Here is a 20,734-nt window from a genome sequence, read left to right as displayed (position 1 = left end):
TCATGACCTGAGCTGAAATTGACTGAGCCACCCAGGCACCCCAACAACAATTTTTTAAAAAAATTTTTTAAAGATTTATTTATTTATTTATTTATTTTTAAGATTTTATTTATTTATTTGACAGAGAGAGACATAGCGAGAGAGGGAACACAAGCAGAGGGAGTGGGGAAGGGAGAAGCAGGCGTCCCGCCCAGCAGGGAGCCCGATGTGGGGCTCAATCCCAGGACCCTGAAATAATGACCTGAGCCGAAGGCAGACGCTTAATGACTGAGCCACCCAGGTGCCCCAACAAATTATTTATTTAGTATAACGATGTCCCATGGAGTATTTTAGACATACTTACATTGAAAAATCATTTGCTGTTTATCCGAAATTCAAATTTCACTAAACACCCTGTAATTTATCTGCTAACCCTTGCTTTAATTAAAACTGTTTATCATTGTTTAACCCAGTTTTTTCAATGCTATTTTGAGCAAGGCACCTTGTTGGTATACCTAATATCTTGGGGAAGTCCACGGGATTTATATTAATGATAGTGGGAACACTTTTCATCTAGAGTGAATGGATTATTTATTTATTTTTATTTTTTTTAAGATTTTATTTATTTATTTGACAGAGAGAGAGAGACAGTGAGAGGGAACACAAACAGGGGGAGTGGGAGAGGGAGAAGCAGGCTTCCCGCGGAGCAGGGAGCCCGATGCGGGGCTTGATCCCGCGATTCCAAGATGACGACCTGAGCCCAAGGCAGACGCTTAACCGACTGAGCCACCCAGGCGCCCCATGAATGGATCAGTTTAAATGCTTACTCCAGACTGCAGTGATCTCTCCTTTGAGAGGCACTTGACAACATATGTCACATGATTTCACACTTAATTGTCCACTTCTATAACTTGTTGACTTTTATTCAAGATGTGTCAGCTCCTTAACAGCAAGGACTGGGTATCATGCTTCTTCCAAACCTTCACTGGATATAATATTTGTTATCAGCATAATATTTTTTTCTGAAAGATGACTTATTTTTAATTCATAATTTATAAAGGAACCTGTTATGCCAAATTGGTAATCTAAGGATCCAGAGCAAAACAGGGCCATACTAGTTTTAGTAGTATTGTATCTCACTTTCTCAGGCTGGTGACCCTTCACCCTTTTGCTACTCGTTTTTGGTCTTCATTTGTCAGCATTATTTCTTTTTACATCTCCCTAAAGAAATGTAACAATTTGGGGATCAAGTTTTTCTTTTCCACATTTGGTAAGGGCAACATTTGAGTCGTTGTTCAACTCAGACCATGAACGCTTCCTTATATTCATGAAAGTCACATAATTACACAGCAGTTGGTCATTTTGTTGTTATTATTCCTCAGTTTGGAAGAGAGAAGCAGGTGTCTTGCTTGTGCCAAATGTAATACTGACAGCACCAACACAAGAAAGTCTCTTGAGCAGCTGTACTTAGGGGAAAGCACTCAAATAAAATAGTGAAATATGATTTATTTGGTAAGGAATAAAAACTGATGACCTGACGGCAGGTGGCTGCATTTTCCCACTGCCAAGTGAGTCAGTGTTGTTAATTTTCCCATCCTGTATTACAATCCTCAAAGCCCAGAGGAAAGAGGAAACACTGAACTCCATGAAAAAGTGGGAAAATAAGCACTGCATTCATATAGGAAGTCTCTAGCAGTCTTGATTTTCATTTTGGGGGGATTTTTCATTCTGAGCATTTACCATTTATTTATCTTTTTTATACAAATAAAGTTATTGTCAACTTTTACATCTATTCATCTGGGCCCTGAAGAAGAAATCAAAATTAAGAGCTTGTTCTGCAAATGGATTCCCAAGTATAGCAAGTTTAACAAACAGGCTCAATAAAAGCAGTCTCCACTTCTCTTGAATAAATGACGAGGTTGCTCATGTCCTCAGCTAGATTTAGCAGTTGTCCTATCTTTATCTTTTAGTTTATACCATTGCATTTTGTGTGTTGATAAAGATTTTAATATACACATTTTGAGCACCAGCCTTTTAAATCAAAGTGCTCAGTCAAAACCCTTTCTTCCTGGCTTACAAAGAGAGGAATTTAGCTGACAGTCTATGGTTCTAGTACTTGTCCATATTTAATTCCATTGCCAATTAGGATTTCTCAAGCCTCCTGAATAAATTCCTACATAACAGTGAATGTCTTTAAACTCTGAGCAAAATGTCGATGTCATTCAGATGTGAAGACCTATTAAAAGATTGAAATAGATTTCTAATGCATTTATTATACATTTTTGTAGCATGTGATTTAAATCAGAAAAAAAAAGACAAATGGTTTGACATTTTTCACTCATGTACACCAAAATATAATATGCTTCGACTAGCTTTTGGCTATTATGGACCTTAACATGCAATGTGACCTTGGTCTGAAAAAGCATGTTTGGTTAGCACAGAAACTTAATCATAAGAAGTCATAAGTAGAATCCTTCTTCTTTACTGCCCTTTTCTAGGTCTAGGAAGTTTATTGCTTGTGGGACAGATAGGATATGAACAATGGGCCAAATAGAGTCCAGGGTTATCTCATCTGTGTAAAAACTGCTGCTGAAAATCGATGTGACCTCTGCTACACTGTCATCCCAATTCCCACCCTCTGTGTCCCATTTGTCTTTTGGTAGAAGCTTAAATCTGTGTGCTGTCTCTATGTGTCTCTCTTGGGCCAGATTATCAAAATGAATCATAGCCTGCATACCTCTTATATTTCTATTTATTTTCCTGGTGTTGACTAGGTCCGATGAAATATGATTCTTTTTGCATTTGATCCTCACTGCGGCAAGCAACACCTAATTCAACTGTGTCCATCTCTTTAAAGAAGAGTAATGCTATTTTGAAACTTCAATCTACTGTACAGCAACATTACAATCCATAGACCATGCAACCTGTCTTCATAGTCAATAGTAATTTTCCTTTCAGCCGATTCAATGGCATTTATTTCATCTCCAAATAGAAGACTTCTGGGAATTTTAATGTAGTTTTAATTTTGTTTTATGCATACTGAATATATTGCTTTCATTTTTGGGTACCTTGTTTGTAGAACACCCCTCAGATTCTTACCACTGAGATTACTTGTGTATAGAGTGATATATAACAAAGAATCCATTAATTTTAAGAACTCTGCCCCCATACAAAATGTTTATTCAGGGGAAACATTGTATTATCTCTGAATCAGCAGGATGTCAATGTTCTAACTTGGTAGCAGTTCATTTTGTAAAAATAGATCTTCCAGGCTACATAAATTCATACTTTAAGATTTATAAACATCAATACAAAGGTGTAAAACCTCCCCAGCTATTATCAATAAATCAGTGTTCTATAAACTTGTCATGTGCAGAAAACAAAATACTAGCTAAATATAGACTTCAAACAATATAAATAAGACATAATATTGCTTGGTTAGGTGTTAAGAAATGTGCTTTATAAGCATTAGAGATGATGCCTGAAACATCTTAGAATTTAGGGGTTTTTTTAGAATTTAGTTTTTTAATGACATATTTCAAATGTTCCAAATTTGCAGTTGAAATAGATCACAGAATTTCTGATAATGTGCTCATTCCCTCTGGAATACTTCACCTCTTCCAAAAATACCACTGGCAAAAAAGAAAGGAAGGAAGGAAGGAAGGAGGGAAGGAAAGAGTTTAGGGTTAATTTTACAAGGGAATTGTACAAAACACATGCATCATGCATTTATAATCAAAAATTATTTTTAAAGTTTTATGAAAAAAACAATTCCTAAGAATACGTTCATTATAGCTTCCTGTGCTAAAAGAAAATTAACAGGTTAATTTATACATTTTATTGAATTCTTTAAGACCAATAAACAAATGCTTTTTATAACATTTTGGATTCAGATAATATGAAACCGTTAATTCTATAAAATAATTGTTCAGCATTTTTTATCCATATAGATTTTGGAAAATTGGAACTTGTAAAAAAAGAAATTGGAAATGGTGATCTCTATTAAAAGCATTTTATTTCAGAGATAATGCTGTCCTGTTAAAAATCTCACAGAAGGTTTCCACAATTCTATGCCACAGCTTCCCATTCAGTAAATGGGGCAAACCATTTGCTATGGAGCAAACCATGACTAATGAAATCTGTGTGGTTCAAGACTCTGCATACTACATGTATAGGCTGCTTGCAATTGAAAAATTAGCTCTAACTATATGATAAATCCATATTCTTATCCCTACTGGAACCAGAACCAATAGCTAAATTTTTGTGAAAATTGGTTAGGTCCAGATTCAAGCCTAGGTTTTTTTTTTTTTTTTTTTTTTTTTTCTTGAATTGCTCTCACAATATATAGGGTCACTGAAAATTTTTTTGACTAAGGAGATGCATATTTTCAAACTTTGCTTGTGCCCAGTTACCGAAATGAAGAGACTGTAGTGAATAGAGTAATTTTGTTTGAGGTGCTATGATTCACCCCATCATGCACTGCTGTTGAAGCCATTTAAAAATACCAGGGTTTGAAAGATACAGATATAGTAAAATGAAGGGGCACCTGCACCCCAACATTATAGCAGCAATGTCCACAATAGCCAAACTGTGGAAGGAGCTGAGATGTCCTTCAACAAATGAATGGATAAAGAAGTGGTATATATATACAATGGAATGTTACTCAACCATCAGAAAGGATGAATACTTACCATTTACATTGACATGGATGGAACTGGAGGTTATTATGCTAAGTGAAAAAAGTCAATAAGAGAAAGACAATTATCATATAGTTTCACTCATATGTGGAATATAAGAAACAGTGCAGAGGACCTTAAGGGAAGGGAGGGAAAACTGAATGGGAAGAAGCCAAAGAGGGAGACAAACCATGAGAGACTCTTAATTATGGGAAAGAAATTGAGAATTGCTAAAGGGGAGGTGGGTGGGGGATAGGGTAACTGGGTGATGGGCACTAAGGAGGGCATGTGATGTGATGAGCACTGGGTGTTATATACAACTGTTGATTTGTTGAACACGACATCTGAAACTAATGATGTGTTGGCTAATTGAATTTAAACTAAAAAAATTACCAGGTTTTGGGGGTGCCTGGGTACCTCAGTTAGTTAAGTATCCAACTCTTGATTTCAGCTCTGGTCATGATCTCAAGGTCATGAGATTGAGCCCTGTGTTGGGCTCTGTGCTAGGTTGGGAGTATGCTTGAGATTCTCTCTCTCACTCTTCCTTTGCCCCTTCCCTCCATTCTCTCTCTTTCTCAAATAAATAGATGAATTAGAAAAAAAAAATACCAGGATTTGTTTGGCTACCTTCTAAGATTATTACTTTGTAGCAGTTTATTTTTACCTATGTCAAAAATGTCCCAGTTTATAATTGCAGGGAAAAAATTGCTGTCTGGTTCGTACATCTAACATAAAAAATGTCCAGTCAGAATTCAAGTACATAGTCAAGTAGTTAGCTTCTCAGTGTAAAAGAAGATTCTTCTTGTAATTAGATATATCTGTTTAAAACATCTTATTAAACAAAAATTCTATTGGTGTCTCTTTACCTGAAACTAAGAGAGAATCTTGTTAAAGTAATGAGAATGTGGGAGAAGATAATATAAAAATAAAAGGGGAGAAAAGATACAACTTGTGTTTCTACACCACAGGTAATATTTTTTCATAAGTAGTATTCTTCAAAATAAAAGTTAACACTGGAAATAATCTAAATGCCTGTCAGCTAGTGAATAATTAAACAAAAACCAATGTATCCATGTAATGGAATACTTTTCATCAATAAAAAGGAAGAAACCACTGATACATGCTACCACATAGATGAAAGTCAAAAACATGCTAAGTAAAAGAAGCCAGACATAAAAGACCACATATTGTATCTATCTGTGTAAAATATCCAGAAAAGGCAGTCCTATAGAGGCAGAAAGTAGATTAGTTATTGCCAAGGGCTGGAGGGTGGGAGAAGGACATTAACTGTAAATGGGCATGAGGGGTATTTTGGGGTGATCAAGATGTTCTAAGGTAGATTTGCGATGATCATTGCACAACTCTGTAAATTTACTAAAAAACATTGAAATGTACACTTAAAATAGGTGAATTTTATTGTGTATGAATTATACTTTGATAAGCCTATTAAAGAATGGAGGTGATAGATAATAGATGATAGATAGATAATCAATGATAGATGACAGATTTGAAAAGGAAAAAAAACAGTGTATGCTTTACAAGGAGGGGATTTGATTAATTTATAGGTATTCATAAACATATCATAAATGTGTTTCTCCAAGTCTCATGCCTCTTTAGCAGTAAATGTCGTTTCATTTTCACTGATTATTTACTGAAACATTTATTTTAAGAAACTAGAAGCAGCTGGGGAATAAGTATAACTTCCAATTAAGAGTTTTCCATCATCTAGTTTTACAAACAAAATATTTATAGATGCTATTAGAGGTAAAGGAAACACAGTGAAAATTTTGACCTGTTAATTTGTGAACATTCTGATATAATTTTGTTTTTTCCAGAAGAAGTACCATTTCAAATTCCAATGATGAAGACACCCTTGGAGAAGATTCAACTGACTCCTGGGCAGGCATTGCCTCCTGGATTCCCTGGACCGTTCATTTTTGCTGATAGTCTGTCCTCCGTGGAGACTCTGTTGACCAACATTCAGGTCAACAATATTTCTATAAACAAAATAAATGTAATACAAGACATTAGCATCTACATTAATTATTTCAGATTTGAGAAACTAAAACAGATAAGATGAACTGCATGTCATTTGCTGTACTTTGACAGGGCCTACTGAAAGTGGCTTTGGATAATGCTCACATCCAGGAGAAGCAGATTCAACAAGAAAAAAAGGAACTGCGAATGGAGCTCTGTAGAGAGAGAGAAATTAGAGAAAACCTTGAAAGACAACTCGCAGTTGAGCTTCAAAGCAGAAGTAAGTTTAACAAGTTCAATTACAGAATAAATATTTTGTTATAGATATTCTCAATAGTAGTAGAATTATTCTCAGGGATAGCTTGGAACTACTGAAAAAAATGGCAAGCTAAGAATCAAATACTGTGTGTAATCCACTTGGTAAGATATTTATACTATTTCTCTTTATTATTAAAGATAATGAAATAGATCTGGACTTCAGGCCAGTTGCATATTTGGAAAATATGAATATTCTTAGTTTTCTCACAATTTCATAAAATACCCCTGGATATAGTTAATCTAATAATTTCTTGTAGATGAAATGCTTAATCTTTGCCAAGAACAGTGCTAGATTCTAGGGATTTAAGATAAATAAAACTCAGTCTCTATCCTTGAGAGATTTACATTTTAGAGGGCTAGCACAACCAACCAGTTAATTTCAAGACAAAGTGGCAAGAACAATGATGCACAGTATATATGGTTATATAGAGAAGGGGTAGTTAGTTCAGCTTGGTGGGGGAGTGAATGATTGAGGAAGGTTTCCTGATGCTAATACTTGAATCTGAAGATCAGTAGGCTAAGAAAGGACATGAGAGTATCTGAGCGATTTGGACATTCTAGATAGAGGTATCAGTGAGCATAAGCATGAAGGCAAGAAGCCTCATACATTGACAACTATAAAGTTTGTTATTACTGTGGCTCTGAATTTTATGAAGTGAACTGTAAGAGATGATGGAGAAAGATGAGGGTAGAAGCTAAACTGTAAAAGACATTTTTAACCATGTAAAAGATTAGCTTGGATTTTGTCTTATAGGTGATGGGAAGTAGTCAAAGATAAGCAGGGGGCATGATCTGGTCTGATTTAAATTAGACCACTTTGGTATTGGGAATAGATTAAAGAGGGCTTGGAGTAAGACTAAAAACAAGGAAATTATGTAAAATGAGTTTGCTCCTGGCAGTGGTGGTGAGGACTGAACAAGGATTGCATAAGTAAGGATGGACACAAAAGAGAGAGAATGGAAAATTAATGTTCACAAATAGAATAACTTTCCAACCATGGGTAGACATTAGATTATGTACAGATATGGATAAAGAGATTAGTTCATATCAAAACCAGAGAAAATTTAAAACTTCACTTCAGCTAATAATTTCCACCTTTTCCTTACATTTACCATAAATTACTAAACATCAACAAAAGTGATGTTTGTGAATTTCAACTTCTTCTCTTCTCTGCTTACTCTTCTATGGAAGGGTCACTAAGTAAAAATTCAATAAAATAATTAAAGAGTGGGAAGGAGAGGCAAAGAAAGGGAGAGAAAATCCACAAGGTAGATAATGTCTGCTTAAACAAGGAAGAATAATTCCAGTTGAGTGAAATCCACTAATTTTTCATTATTTCAAAGTAGTATATTATATTCCAAAAATTTTGGCAAGTAGTTGAAAGCTTACTGTATATTTTCCTTAAGGCCTGGGAATCACTGTTAGTCTGGTTCAAAATATAAATTCAGTCACTGCATTTAAAAATAATTAAAACTGTTTAAAAAAAATCTTTTTTAAATTTAATTTTATTTTATTGTGTTATGTTAGTCACCATACAATACATCATTAGTTTTTGATGTAGTGATCCATGATTCATTGTTTTTGTATAACACCCAAAAATAAAATCTTTAAAAAATGGGGGGTACCATGGGGGGTTGGCTCAGTTGGTAGAACATGTGACTCCTGATTTCAAGGTTGTAAGTTCAAGCCATACATTGGTTGTAGAGTTTACATAAATAAACAGACAAATAAATAAATAAAATCTTAAAAACAAAAGAATTAAACCTCTCCTTATCTTGCCAAAATTATTAAATACTATTAAGTAAAAGTTAATTAGTCTTTTACAGTTTAGAAAAAAATCATTTATTTCTGGCATTTGGTATGCAAAATAGATTATATGGTTAACAGTCATAAAAACACATATTTTTAGTAGAATAATTTTTATACTAAAGAACCTAATAATCATATGTTAAATATAATAACATTCTCAGATTGACTTCTGCATATCTACTATATAGAATAAAAATGGCTTCTAAGTTTTAGGGTTGTGCTCATACCAATTTCGGTTTATTAACTTCTCATAGACTCTTCAGGTCTATCTTTATAATTATTATCACATCTATTGTCTTTTAAAGAGGACTAGACATAGTAGGGGAGCCTGGGTGGCTCAGTTGGTTGAGCATCTGCCATTGGCTCAGGTCGTGATCCTGGGGTCCTGGGATCGAGCCCAGACTTGGGCTCCCTGCTCAGTGGGGAGCGTGCTTCAACCTCTTTCTCCCTCTCCCTCTGCCCCTCCCCCCATCTCAAGCTCTTACCCTCTCCCTTGCTTATGGCTCATGCTCTACCCCCCACATGCTTTCCACGCCCCTCTCATGCTCTCCTCCCATGCCTGCTCCTGCTCTCTGTCCCCAGCTCATGCTCACTTGCACTCTCAAGTAAATAAATAAAATCTTTAAGAAAAATAAAAATAAAAATGGCCTAGACATGGTAGATGCAGTATTTTATCTACTATCAAACTTATTCTGAAGTATTTGTATTTAATAAATGTGGCATATTATGATCTAATAATAATACCACTGCTACTACCATAACATATCACATTATCACTACTACTATCATTACTGCCACTACTACTAGTACTACTACTAGTACTACTACTACTGGCTAATGCTTATCAACTTGCTCTGTGCTAAGCACTGTTTTTCACATTTATATACAATGACTAGCATAATTATAGGAACATAATCTGTTATCCTCATTGATTTAGAAAAAAATTATGTACTTCATCTCTGTAAACCTCAGTATCATCATCTATTCCAATAGTTGAACTGGATAATCACTTAAAATCCTTTCTAGTTCCCTAAATATCTCATATCCAGTATAACCAACTTTTTATGACAAAGGGCGAACTCTTTATCTGAAGTCATATGATTGAAAAGAAAGAGGGGGGCAAAGATACAAATGTAGGGATCCGAAGGGGTACGTGCACCCTGATGTTTATAGCAGCAATGTCCACAATAGCCAAACTATGGAAAGAGCCAAGATGTCCATCGACAGATGAATGGATAAAGAAGAAGTGGTATATATATACAATGGAATATTATGCAGCCATCAGAAGGAATGAGATCTTGCCATTTGCAACAACGTGGATGGAACTGGAGGGTATTATGCTGAGCGAAATAAGTCAATCAGAGAAAGACATGTATCATATGACCTCACTGATATGAGGAATTCTTAATCTCAGGAAACAAACTGAGGGTTGCTGGAGTGGTGGGGGGTACGAGGGATGGGGTGGCTGGGTGATAGACATTGGGGAGGGTATGTGCTATGGTGAGCGCTGTGAATTGTGTAAGACTGATGAATCACAGACCTGTACCTCTGAAACAAATAATACATTATATGTTAAAAAAAAAAGAAGATAGCAGGAAGGGAAAAATGAAGGAGTGGGAATCGGAGGGGGTGACGAACCATGAGAGACTATGGACTCTGAGAAACCAACTGAGGGTTCTAGAGGGGAGGGGGTTGGGGGGATGGGTTAGCCTGGTGATGGGTATTAAAGAGGGCACGTACTGAATGGAGCACTGGGTATTATACACAAACAATGAATCATGGAACACTACATCAAAAACTAATGATGTAATGTATGGTGATTAATATAACATAATAAAATAAAATAAAATTAGAAAAAAGAAAAAGAAAGAGGGGGGCAATTGATCTTATGGTTAAAAGTAACAACTCTCCAAGTATATAGAAAGAATAGTAATTATATATATGTAAATATTATATAAAAACATAGTTTTGTGTATATATGTATATTTAGAATTCCTATTTTTTTCCAATTAAAAACCTAGATATAGTCCCAGAAAAAATGTTCAGTACATAGTACATCCTAAATAAATGATAGTTATTATTTATTTATATAATTTAAAGTAATATGCTGATGCTGTGGGATTGTTGAGCACAACAGTCAAAAGAGAATTCTTGAGATGTTTTACAGTGCAACTTAGTAAGTTTATTTAAGTAGCATGGGGATAGGACCCATGGGCAGAAAGAGCTGTACTTTTTGCTGTATGAAGCTGGTGGTTATATGCTTAGTGCTCAAAAGGGAGGGGATATGCAGGGAGTATTACATCATAAATGTCTTCTTCAAATAACAACTCATAAAACTGCTTTCATGATATTTCTCTGGTGCTTATCATTCAATTCATGGTAACTATCAGTGAGGTTTACAGGCAGTCATAAGACCCTTAAAGAATGTAGCAATTAGCACATAAGTGATCCTCATTGAAACAATGCAAGCTACTTAGGTCAGTCTTTTGAGCTAAAGGTGCACATTTTTTTGCTTCTCTCTTCACTATGACATTGTTTGTAATATACGTAATCATAAATTTCAAGGGAATCAACATATAGAATGTTTTTGAGCCAATGATTTTACCAGAAGCAAAATTTTGTATTATTAAGGACATTAAATTATACATTAATTTGAATAATCTAGATTTCTGATTTAAATAATTTGTTAAATGCTTTATATGAATGGTGATAATTAGGTATAATTAAAATAGTAAAATATTTTTATGTTGAACCTCATTTAATAATCTTTCATCAAAAAATAACAGAACCCAGGGGTGCCTGGATGGCTCAGTCAGCTAGGTGTCAGATTCCTGGTTTTGGCTCAGGTCATGATCTTGTGGGTTGTGAGATAGATCCTGCACTGAGTCTCTACACTTAGTGGGGAGTCTTCTTGAAGATTCTCTCCCTCTGCCCCTCCCCCCTCAAAATAAATAAATATTTTAAAAAGTAACAGAAACCATATTTTCTCAGTGTCTTTTTTTCAAGTTTTGCAATTTTGTTATTACCTCAGACTTCTGAATTTTTGTTTCACATAAACATAAATTTACCTGGGTAAATTATTCTTTTCAAGTTGCTGAAGGTCATTTATGTGAAAGACCTTGAACTGTGAAATAAATGCAAATGAAACTTAAATTAGCATCATAATTAGTTCAATAAAAATATTTTAATTATATGTAAACACTTTTAACATGTTTAAAATTTTTAATTTTACATGTTTCTTGAATGTTTTTCTATTGTCACAATGAAAATATCTCAATTTTTAAAAACTGATTCAGAAAGACTATGAAGATTGGTATACTTAAAACCCTGCTATGAACCAATATATTGCAGGTGTCCAATAATTCTATCTAAGAAATTATCAAATATTTAATGCTATCATTACAAGCACATAGTTAGTGAAAGTAGAAAATAATTTTCTACCACTACTACCACTGCCATACAAATGTATGTTTATTATAAAGCATATGCACTGGAAAGGTGAAAGCAAAAAGAAGCAAATTGTATGATTGAACATCTGGTTGAATCTAATGAGAACTGGAACCAAAAGAAGCTAATGATATGATTTGTGTCTCTTTGTATCTGTATCTATGGTTTATAATCCACCCAAACTGGCAACTGTTGGCCGAAGTTTTGCCAACCATTTACTTTTTCATGTTTTAGCTACCATGCAAAAGCGTCTGAAGAAGGAGAAAAAAGCCAAAAGAAAATTGCAGGAAGCCTTGGAATTTGAATCAAAGCGCCGGGAACAAGTGGAACAAGCACTTAGGCTAGCCACTAGTAGTGACAGTGGCCTGAGGATGTTGAAAGGTAATATCAGATTTGGACTTTCACACTCAAGGTACACAAAGAAAAAAACCCGATTTAAAAAAGAGAGAGAGGGAGAAGAAAGAGAAAGAAAGAAAGAAAGAAAGAAAGAAAGAAAGAAAGAAAGAAAGAAAGAAAGAAAGAAAGAAAGAGAAAGAAGAAAGAAAGAAAGAAAGAAAAAGAAAGAGAGAAAGAAAGGAAGAAAGGAAGAAAGGAAGGAAGGAAGACAGAACAAAGGAAGGAAGGAAGGAAGGGGCAGGCTCTGTTCAAGAATAATTAAAAAATCAATTTGAGGCCAAGTGCTTTAGTTATTAATTAAATGTATCAAAATAATCCCTCTTCTGGGAGATACAAAAAGCCTAGGAATAACAGGAAACCCTGCTGACTTTTGCAGTAGCAGCAGTAATACTGATAACTCCTTGCACCTAAAATGTAAGTATTTTATGTCCATTCATATTAAAATATGCTGATGATTGGTGTACTCTATTTTAATGAGTTATAGGATGCTGGTTTCTTTAATGTAGATTGCATCAGCGTTGAGGGTTTAAGGAGGGCCTGGATGAAAAAAAAATGTTCTAAGTACATTCCTGGAGATTTTATGAGAAGAGATGCTTCTGTCATGAAATATCTTAATTCCAAATTTTTCTTATTACATTTTCGATTATGAAACCCCACAACATCATTTCATCTCATAGAATATTCAGGTTCTTCTTTCATAGCACATTGACAGCTTATATTTTTAACTGACATGTTAAATATACATATGTATATTAACTAATATGTGTGTACAGCAAGTATAAGCCTAAGAAATTTACACACACATGTACACATACCCATACATATAAAACTAAAAGGGTGCTTCAGTGTCCTATACTAAGAATGAGTAGAGAATTTTTTATAAATGTGAGTCATATTCTTTCTTTCCAAAAGTTCAGTTCCCTTTTTACTGTGACTGTCTTGGATCATTGTGCTCACAACCAATAGAAATACAATGCTAGATTATTAGCTCATGCTAACCATGCCTCGTTGAGACACAGAAAAAAAAAAGAGTAAGTAATTATACATTAATATTTTACACAATGGGACATCTTGAGTAGCAATGGGACATATGTTCTGTGCACTCATTATTGTTATTTGAGGCCCTGAACTTGTCATTCTGAAGTGGTTTGACTTCTTTTTTACATATTTAAAATCCACCCATAATTGAACTCCATCTAGGTCTAGCTTTTCTATCATGAAGGAAAAACAACTGTTTCTACAGCATGATGGGTACCTTGTATTCAAATCATTTTCTTATATTAATCTTTGATGGCATTGGGTGATACATTGGCATCTATTATCACATTACCCAAGAGTGTCCAAGCAAATGTGTATATACAGAAATGCTCATATAAAGCTGTGCTTCATGGATATGGATAGCTTTTAGATAATCACATCTCATATTTAAAGTTGAAAATAAAAACCTAACTACTTCTTTTTTCTCAAATTTTTTTCAAAAACAATTTGTGTATCTTTTTATCCTTATAGCCAGTACTGCATAAAGACCCCAAACCATAACTTGTGCTTTGGTGTTCAGTGTGCTTAGCATAGAGATAATCTCATCATCTATCACATTTTACAATGAAAAGTATAGCATAAGAATGGGGAAGTCCCATTTATGCAATTGTATCCATCTTTTTCTTATTCTACAGTCAGGTCATGTTACCTGATAGTCTGAGGGGATTATTTTCCTTAGAATTATATCTAGAGAATAAAGTAAATAAGTATTTACTATATACTTGAAACTATATGCCAAATTGTACAATTCAGCTATAGTTTATAATCCTCCCTCTTACCATTAAAAACAGACATACAAAAACAAAAACAAAAATTCCATCTAAGGTCTTGTGTTATCTATAGGACCAAATTACTGGTTTCATTTTAAGTAGAATCAGAAAAAAATAGAATTGTACCTTAATCTTGAATGTCACTTCTTTCAGATACTGGAATTCCAGACATTGAAATAGACAACAATGGGACTTCTCATGATAGTACTGCTATGCAAGGTACAGTAAACAGCATACTCCTCTCTATAACTGTCGGATATGGGGTGGGCATGAGCTCCTATGTTGATATTCTTTATATAAATAAAAGAAATAAGTTTAATTCTTCTTACTTTATGGCAGAGGCAGAAGTCTTCAATGTTTTTTGAGATTATATACATAGGGACTAATAATTTTACATATACAATGTGGGCAAATTTCTTGTATGTTTAGCTGTTAAAAGGATGTATATTTATGTGTTAGGCATATTCTAAAAATGCATAAATGTGAATATAATTTACCTTTCCAAAGTTTTTCAATAATATACTTTTAAAAATCTCACTAATGTTTGTAAAAACCACAGGTAGAATAATCATAACCTATCAATATGTTTAATGAGTTTTAGACAATACTTTTTATCAACTTCTAAATTCCAATACCAAATTTAGATAACTTGAGAAACTATATAAATATGGAAATAAGACCACGACTTATTCATGATTCTCAGGATTCCCATAAATGCTTAGATCCTTTAAAATTTTTAAAAATACTCAGTAGTAAGAGAATAGATGAAACAAATCAATATAGAATTTCACTGGAGTGCAAAACAACCTGAAAAGAGAAATTGAATTTAACCACTGGAGTTTTTCTAGTCTGATTCTAATGCAGTTTTCTAGCCCTTTGTATGAAGATTACCTTTATTTTTATGTTTAATATGAAAAAATGTCTCACTCTAATAAAAAAGAAAAGGCAACTCCATGAGAAAATGATTTCCTAAATTCAGAAAGCAAGACAATCATGGATATCTTGCTTGCTAGAGGATTAACTGATCAATGCCTTTCCATTGTGTGATGACTGGATCTGCATGAAGGCAACAAAACCAGATGTGACTAAAAGATCCATTTGGGTTCTTTTGTGTGTCACCATTTATGTGTCAGTTTCAGAAAATTTAGAAACCCTCATTCATGTAGATTTGTCCATCATTTTTACAAAACAAGGAATATAGAGTTCATAGATCTTCTGATAATGCCTGTTTCTGCTGCAGTTGAGTAGACCTAATTAATGCGTTAATTTTGCGAAGTGTGAAAGCATGTATGTTTAGTTCATTCAGTGAAGCTTTTGATATTTCTTACCCCTCTTTTGCTTGCCTGCATTCTTCCCTCAATTTAAAAGCTGTGTCAGTGTGACCAAAGCCAATATGGACGAGACTCAGTGTTTGTCCAATCAATTCACCACAGTTAAATTTATGAGGAAAGCCCTACTAGTTGTGGGCTACCACTAGTTGAGTTTGCTACCACATAGTGGGCCAAGGTAGGGTTGAATAAGCCTGAAGCATTTGATGACTTCTTAATTGTGGCACACAAATACAGACCCAGTCTTTTATGGAACATTGAGTTTGATTGTGCCCCTCCTTTGATGGGATATAAGGTCAGCTTTGGAACTGAAGAGGTTAAAGCAAACACACCATCAGTGGGTTGTATCTTTATTATCCTTTAATCTTATACTTTCAATTCATTGCTGTTTGTTTAATGTATATGGTGCCTTTAAGTTGCAGCAGTAACATCTTTCCCAACTCTGAAATAAATACAAGTTTTTTTACTGTCCTAAAGTTATTTAATTTCCATGCAACAAAAAACAGATATCTTATTCATGGGAGGTTAGATATAAATCAAAAGCCTTCTATTTGGTTTAAATTTCCTTATTTTAACAAAATCTGCAAAGAATAGCTTTTGCATATTAATTTGTGATTAGGGTAGGACACATTTAATATTTATTTTCATTGAGCATACTTTTAATAAGTTCTACTATTTTTTGCTGGCTAAATATGAGGGAATTAGTAAACTTTTAAAAGGATTAAAATAGAACTGATTTTAAAGCAAGGGAATTAACTTTTATTACTTTTTTCAAATTACAGATCAAATTCTCTAATATTTGTCATTAATAGTGTCAATATATGGTAAAGTATGGTGTGTTAATACTTATTGAATATCTACCTTTTAGGTTATGTTAAATAATCTTGATAAATGTAATGAAAATGGAAAAGTACACATTCTCATCTCTCTTAGCATAGCATTTAAGCACTATAAATGATAAAGTTCCCATCATCAATTTATGGAAAACTAGAGTGAATGCTTTGTGTTAATATGACAGCAGAATCACAATTTAATATCTAAAATAAGTTTATTTTTTAAGCAAAAAAAAAAAAAACAGGTTTTATTAGCCAGTAGGATAGGTGCCTGAAAATATTATCAGAACTATTTTGCATATAGTTCACAAAATCAATCATTTCAAATAATTACCTGAAAATCCCAGTAATGTTACTTATTATTTAAGATGTTCAGTATTGAAAAATTACTTTTATATGCATTTATGAACTTCAGAAAATGTATAATGCCTGGAAAACATAAAATGCAAACTTAGCCATTATTTTTTCATTCTTCCTAATTACTTTTGTTCTTGTGTGCTATAGTTTTTATCTTTTGGGACTTATTTTGATACTGATTTCATCTTTCCATTTCCCTCAATTACCCATTTTTTATCTTGGAAAAGTATTTGCTAGCATTGTTTATGAGGGTCATTTCAGGCATGCCAATCGAGTGCCATTTCCAAAACTCATCTTTATCACAGCAAACAATTCCAGCATCAGTGAAGACTTTTCTCTTCCTATTGTCAATAGCTCTGCTGGATAGAAATCTATCAATCACCCAGTGTTCTCGCTTTTGGAAATTAAATTAGTTCCAATGGGATATCTCCTTAAAAGAGTTTTAAAGAGGACTTGGAAGAATGTTGCTTGGCCCCCTTTAAAAGTAATAAAGTCATATACAGTTTTATGATAATTATCACATGGACTTTAGTACAAAGATTCTTTGTACTAAGATTCTTACATGTATTCTAAATCTCTTTAGCTTAGTTATTTCATGTCTTTTATGCTTCGAATGTTGTTTGACAGACAAGGTATGCATAAGCCACCTTTTGTAACCCTTATTTTAGCAGTCTATTATAGCAGCTCCTTCTGAATATTTTATGGTGATCAAACAATGAATACATATTCATTCTAATGGCTCTGTCCACTATTGATGGAGGTGAAGGATTCGGTGGAGCATATACAATAATATTGTCCCACCTAGATTCACATAACTCAGTTGAGGACCTGCAAGACAGCACATTAACCATCTTATCATCCAATCTCTGTTTCACATAAAATAAACATACTGGGTGTCATTAAGTGCACCTTCAGATCAATGATTTTTGCAAATGACGTTCAAGTACCATTTGCGTAGTGCATTTCTGCTGATAAAAGCAAATTAAATTAGCACAGCTACAAATGCACTGATAAAAACTAAAACTGAACAGCAGTACCATTAGCTAACAAAGTAATATTTTCTCTTTACTGTGTTCTGCCATTTAGTTATTATCCTATCGGAAATCTAATTATAATCCTTTTACTCCCTAGTCAAACTTCACAGTTTTTGCAAGCTTAGCACTGACAAGTGATTTCATTACATTTGATTGCCCGTGCCCAGATTGCCTTAACTTCACTTGGAGACCTAAAAACCCTCGCAGTTTCTTAGATTCCCTATTTGCCCGTTAGAGCAACAGCTCCTTTAATTAATTAGCACGAACAGCAGTAACATGAACTGCTGAACAGAAAATAACATCATTTTACGATCACAGGGAGACTTCTTTTGCATGTTTATACCTTAGTTAACTCTTGTATGACTATATTTCATTGTTAGGGGTTACTGCTACAGTTGACAGTGCATGTTCTTAAATTTTTGAAAACTGACCTCATCATATTAATAATGACAGATAAAACAAGCCCAGGATATGCAGCCATTAAGTTTTAGAAAACACACAACAGCCTTCATGAACTGACTTTCTAGTAATGAAATAAAATAAAAAAAGTTCAAGGGAGATAACATCATAAATTGCAAGGGCACAGTGACATATTGCTCCTGTTCCTGCCATTGTATTTGTTTGGGGAAAATGAAACAAAACAAAATTTAAAAAACAGACAAATTAGAAACTTTTTGCAAGAAGAATGTCAGTCTGTGCGAATAATTTTTACATTTGCTTTTTTTCTCTACATGTTTGACCATGACACAAAATGATTTAACACTAGAAAATATTTTTCCATAAATATGGTGGAATCTTAACTAATTTTCCTTCCTTTTGCTACTAACACTCCAGGAATAGATATTAAATCTAACCTATGTGTTAAAAGTAAACCAAAATTTGATGCAAAAGATAAACCTACTAAAATTTTTTCCCTTCTGAGCCATTTTTGTTCAGAAAAATGTGAAAGCTTATTCAGAAAATATAGACTAACCATTCTAAAATATAAAAAGCATGATCTCATCTCTGCAGCACTTGGTGAAGATGCCACTGAAGAATTAAAAAAAGGTGACTAAAGTGTCATTTGACTCTAAAAGTAACAGACACAATTTTAACACTTCCATGCTAAAAAACACACTTATATCTTACAATGTAATTTAATATATGTGTTTATAATATAGAAATTTTAATATATATTTATACTGTGAAATATATATGATTATGTATATTCGCATCTACTCTCTCAAAATCAATTTGAGCAATGTCTAGCCTTCCTTGACCTTTGAAACTTCCTTATATTCCATCTTTGCTGCTCACTTGGTTACCCAGCATAACATTCCTCCAATGAGCTTCAGATGGCATGCCAAAATTTATTGGAAACAATTACCCTTGGGCTAAAATTGTTATTGCAGAATCTGGTAGAATAGCAATGAAATGATGGTAGGAGCAAGTAAGGAGACTGGAAAAACTAAATCGTATATGATTACTTGCCATGTATGTGATTTGACAAGAAACACTAAAAGGAGAGCAGGTAGAATTTCTCTATAGGCTTTTCTACTAATTCCCACCACATTGTGCTCTACATCTTTCTCTTGGGGTTCCACAGACTACTTCCCACTCTATCTTCATCAATCATTAATTGTCCTCCCCTTTTATGTATCATACTATGCTGGAAGGTATACATAGGCACTTTAATATTCCCATTGTAAAGTGGAAATGTTCTTTTCTAAAGTGTACAGTGTGTCAGAGATTAGAAAGATTGTGGGAAGTGGGTCTTCTTTCCTCTTAAATGCTTCCTTTAAGAGTAGGAGCCTTTTACTACTCAGAGAAACTTTACTGCAACTGCCATCATAGAGTGAAAAAAGACTGTAGCACACACCCTACAGAGAAGATTTTAGCATCTTCCCCTAAAGCAGCAGTATTTTTTCCCTGTAAGATTCATTAGATGGTCCAAGTCTTTTTATTTTCTCCCCCAGGAAGTATTCCTCTCTCATTTTCTTCATCCTTCACAGGATTTTTATCTTGATTGATGGTACCTCCCAGACCATATCATACCTTTTTCTGTGAAATACCTGTCAGATTATAGCACACATTTTGCTTTTAGTTCTTTCTAAGGAGGATGTAAAGAGCTTACATTACTTGATGATTTAGGGCTTGGTTGTCAAGGGGTGGCTTGCACCACCTACCACTACATTGTTAACAGAATATTTGCAATGACTGAAATGCTGTCACACTAATGATGATAACATAAAGTCCCATCTGCAGATCTAAGACATACAATTCCCGTTACATCTCACTTACAAAATAGATGAAATTATAATTGTAGTGATAGCAAGATAGTGAGACTTGTAATTCAAAATAGGTTGCTCTGCTATTCAGCATTTTGGAAGTCTATAGAACTAATTCATTAATCAAAAGATCTTTCTGACTCTTACCGAGGAAGGGTTGTTTAACTCAACTCTGTAACTGCTTAACCAGTTACTTTATGCTCCCTCCTCTGTACTTACACATTTATTTATTTATTTATTTGAGAGAGAGAGAATGAGAGACAGAGAGCACGAGAGGGAAGAGGGCAGAGGGAGAAGCAGACCCCCTGCTGAGCAGGGAGCCCGATGTGGGACTCGATCCCGGGACTCCAGGATCATGACCTGAGCCGAAGGCAGTCGCTTAACCAACTGAGCCACCCAGGTGCCCTGTACTTACACATTTTTAAGCTTAAAATTCACTCTATCCCTCCCCAAACCCAGATAAGCTTGAGGAAAATGCAAAAGGAAAACTTTCTCTGATTAAAAG

At 34.2% G+C, this 20,734-nt stretch overlaps 1 protein-coding gene across 1 annotated transcript in view; it reads left to right on the top strand.

Annotated features, from left to right (window-relative positions):
- Positions 1-20,734, top strand: part of DACH2 (dachshund family transcription factor 2) — a 990,389-nt gene that overhangs the window by 926,467 nt on the left and 43,188 nt on the right. Inside the window, exons 9-12 of the mRNA XM_021683434.2 lie at positions 6,491-6,639; positions 6,765-6,912; positions 12,441-12,587; positions 14,564-14,629. Of these exons, the coding sequence (XP_021539109.2) occupies positions 6,491-6,639; positions 6,765-6,912; positions 12,441-12,587; positions 14,564-14,629 (510 nt within the window). The remainder of the gene's footprint in view (positions 1-6,490; positions 6,640-6,764; positions 6,913-12,440; positions 12,588-14,563; positions 14,630-20,734) is intronic.

Source organism: Neomonachus schauinslandi, chromosome X (genome assembly GCF_002201575.2).
Source record: "Neomonachus schauinslandi chromosome X, ASM220157v2, whole genome shotgun sequence".
Taxonomy (NCBI): Eukaryota; Metazoa; Chordata; class Mammalia; order Carnivora; family Phocidae; genus Neomonachus; species Neomonachus schauinslandi.
This window is presented reverse-complemented; position numbering and strand designations above follow the sequence as displayed.